At 57.0% G+C, this 2,275-nt stretch overlaps 1 protein-coding gene across 1 annotated transcript in view; it reads left to right on the top strand.

Annotated features, from left to right (window-relative positions):
• Positions 1 to 2,275, top strand: part of LARP1 (La ribonucleoprotein domain family, member 1) — a gene marked incomplete at both ends in the record, with an annotated part of 11,652 nt that overhangs the window by 1,706 nt on the left and 7,671 nt on the right. Inside the window, 4 exons of the mRNA XM_010140826.1 lie at positions 103 to 168; positions 929 to 1,097; positions 1,655 to 1,787; positions 1,934 to 2,124. Coding sequence (XP_010139128.1) covers positions 103 to 168; positions 929 to 1,097; positions 1,655 to 1,787; positions 1,934 to 2,124 — 559 coding nt within the window. The remainder of the gene's footprint in view (positions 1 to 102; positions 169 to 928; positions 1,098 to 1,654; positions 1,788 to 1,933; positions 2,125 to 2,275) is intronic.

Genomic DNA, 2,275 nt, shown 5'->3' with positions numbered 1-2,275 from the left:
TGGTTGCTGTGGCCGGGTGGGTGGGAAGGCCACAAGCTGCTGATCCAGGGAAAAATCACCTGCAGCTTGTGCGCTAATGAAACCTTTCTCTTTGTATACAAGGTTGGTGACTTTGGTGATGCTACGAATTGGCCAACGCCTGGAGAAATAGCCCACAAGAGCGTCCAGGTGAGAAAACAGAATTGCTCTGGTGAGCAGGATATGGCCTTTGCAGACCTCCCCGTCCCTCTGGAAGCCTTGGCTGAGGTAGACAATTTGGGGTCCTGAGTGTCAGCGCAGAGGCAGCCAGGAATAGCGAGCAGGGTGCAGGGGATTTCCTTTTAGGGCTGCCCTGCACATCAGGCTCCCTCCCTCAGTGCTATTCTGGGATCCTGGAGTCTAGTCTGAACCCCTGGGCTGGGTAAAGCAGGTAGGGCAGCTCCCAGAGCCACTTTCCTCGGGGCTGCTCAGTGCAAGAAGGAGCCTGGGCAAAAGTCAAGACTTCCACAGGAGAAACTGAAAATGCAGGAGAAAGGGCTAGCGTGCCTGAGGGACGTAGTAGTGTTCCTCTCCTGCTATGGACATGGGTCTTGTTGAAACCTTTCTATTTTGGGATGCTGTTTTGCCAGCTCCTGGCTGTCTGTCAGGGCATGAGGGTCACTCACCCTTTTGCCATTGGGGCAGTCTGGTCCCTTGTAAGACATCCCCATCCAGCAGCACCAGGCAGTCCATCTGGATAACTTCTGTGCCTGGGACTTGTGTCAGCTCAGGTACTTCCCAGCATCAGCAGAGACTCTTGTCCTTCTCAGACATAAGCCCTTCCCCAGGAACAGGACGGCTCTGGGAGGTATGGAGCCTAGGGCAAGGTCCTCCTGTTCCTGGGTTCTGCCTCTGGCTCTTCATTCCTCCCATCTTTTACAACTTTCCTGCACTGGTATGTCTCCAGCAGCCGCACAAAGCACCGTCCCTCCGGAAATTGCCTATCAAGAAAGACATGAAAGAGCAGGAGAAAGGGGATGGGAGCGATGGCAAAGAGAGTCTGAAAACCAAATCAGATGAGTCTGGGGAGGAGAAGAATGGTGATGATGACAACCAGAAGTCAGCCCAGAAGAAGAAAGGTAAGGCAGGACCTGGTGGGACAGTCCCCTGGGCTCAGCCTGTCTCCCCGTCTGTGACCCACAGGTGGGAGCATCCAGTGCCTTCCCTGGGGACCTTGCTGCAGGACATGGTCCCAGCATGGGAACAGCTGTGGTGAAGAGGTGTTGGCAGGCATCAGGGGTTAAAGTGTCATTTTGGTAGGAGCGGGTGGAGTAGGGCCCAAGAAGGGACACCTGTGTGTCTGGAGAGCACGGTAGGAGTTTGCCCTCTTACGTGTGCTCTCTGGTGGCACAGAAGAGCCCCTGGCTGTGGGTTGCATTGCCATGGTTGACATGTGAGCTTGGCCTGGCTTGAGCCTCGGCAGGCGGAGGAAGGAGAAGTGCCATGAAGCAACAGGGGAGTTGTATGTCATGTCCCTCCATGCCTTTCTGCATCCAGTGAGGCCTGGAGTGATTCTGAGGACAGGGCCAGTCCTTCCTCTCCTCCATGCGTCGGGCTGTGTGGCAAGAGGGGGCTGCAGGGGAGGAAGTGAATGTTCTCTGAACCTGTGTCACAACCAAGCCATGTTCTTTTGCAGGCAACAAACACAAGTGGGTCCCTTTGCAGATAGACATGAAGTCAGAGGTGCCTAGGGACAAAACGGCCTCTCGGAACAACCGGCAAAATGAGCAGCACAGGCACCCCTCCAACAACCGCAGCGAGCTGAAAGGTGGGGGCTCGGGCCGGGAACCCTCTCTCCCTGCCCTGGCTGTGGGGCAGAGCAAGCCCTGGTGCCCAGGCATGGCTTGGGATGGTGGGCAGGCTTCCTGCATTCCAAAGAGCTCTGGGAGCAGCAAGCTTGCCCCAGGGAGGTGCTTTCATCCCCTAACACTCCTCCTGCCTCTCCTTCCCCATCTGCTGCAGGCTGGCACCCGGACAACAAGCATGAGCGCAGCTGGCAGGACCATGATGAAACCTCCAGCGTGAAGAGTGAGGGAGGAGCTGTGCGAGGGACCTTCCGGGGCCGAGGCCGGGGCCGCGGCAGGGGCCGGGGCCGTGGCAGAGGAGGTGACTGATCGCTCTCTGTGTGGTCTCATGACTAGGCAGATCAGGGCATGTGCTGACACGTGCAGGATTCTGTGTGTGTGATATCCGGAGCTCCAAAGCGGGCTGGGTTGGGCAGAGCACTACAGGGATACAGGGAAATATTGTGGCAGGG

The sequence above is a fragment of the Buceros rhinoceros genome, unplaced genomic scaffold (genome assembly GCF_000710305.1).
Source record: "Buceros rhinoceros silvestris isolate BGI_N320 unplaced genomic scaffold, ASM71030v1 scaffold28707, whole genome shotgun sequence".
NCBI classification, from domain to species: domain Eukaryota; kingdom Metazoa; phylum Chordata; class Aves; order Bucerotiformes; family Bucerotidae; genus Buceros; species Buceros rhinoceros.
The sequence above is the reverse complement of the archived record's forward strand: the minus strand, read 5'-3'. Positions and strand labels throughout refer to the sequence as shown.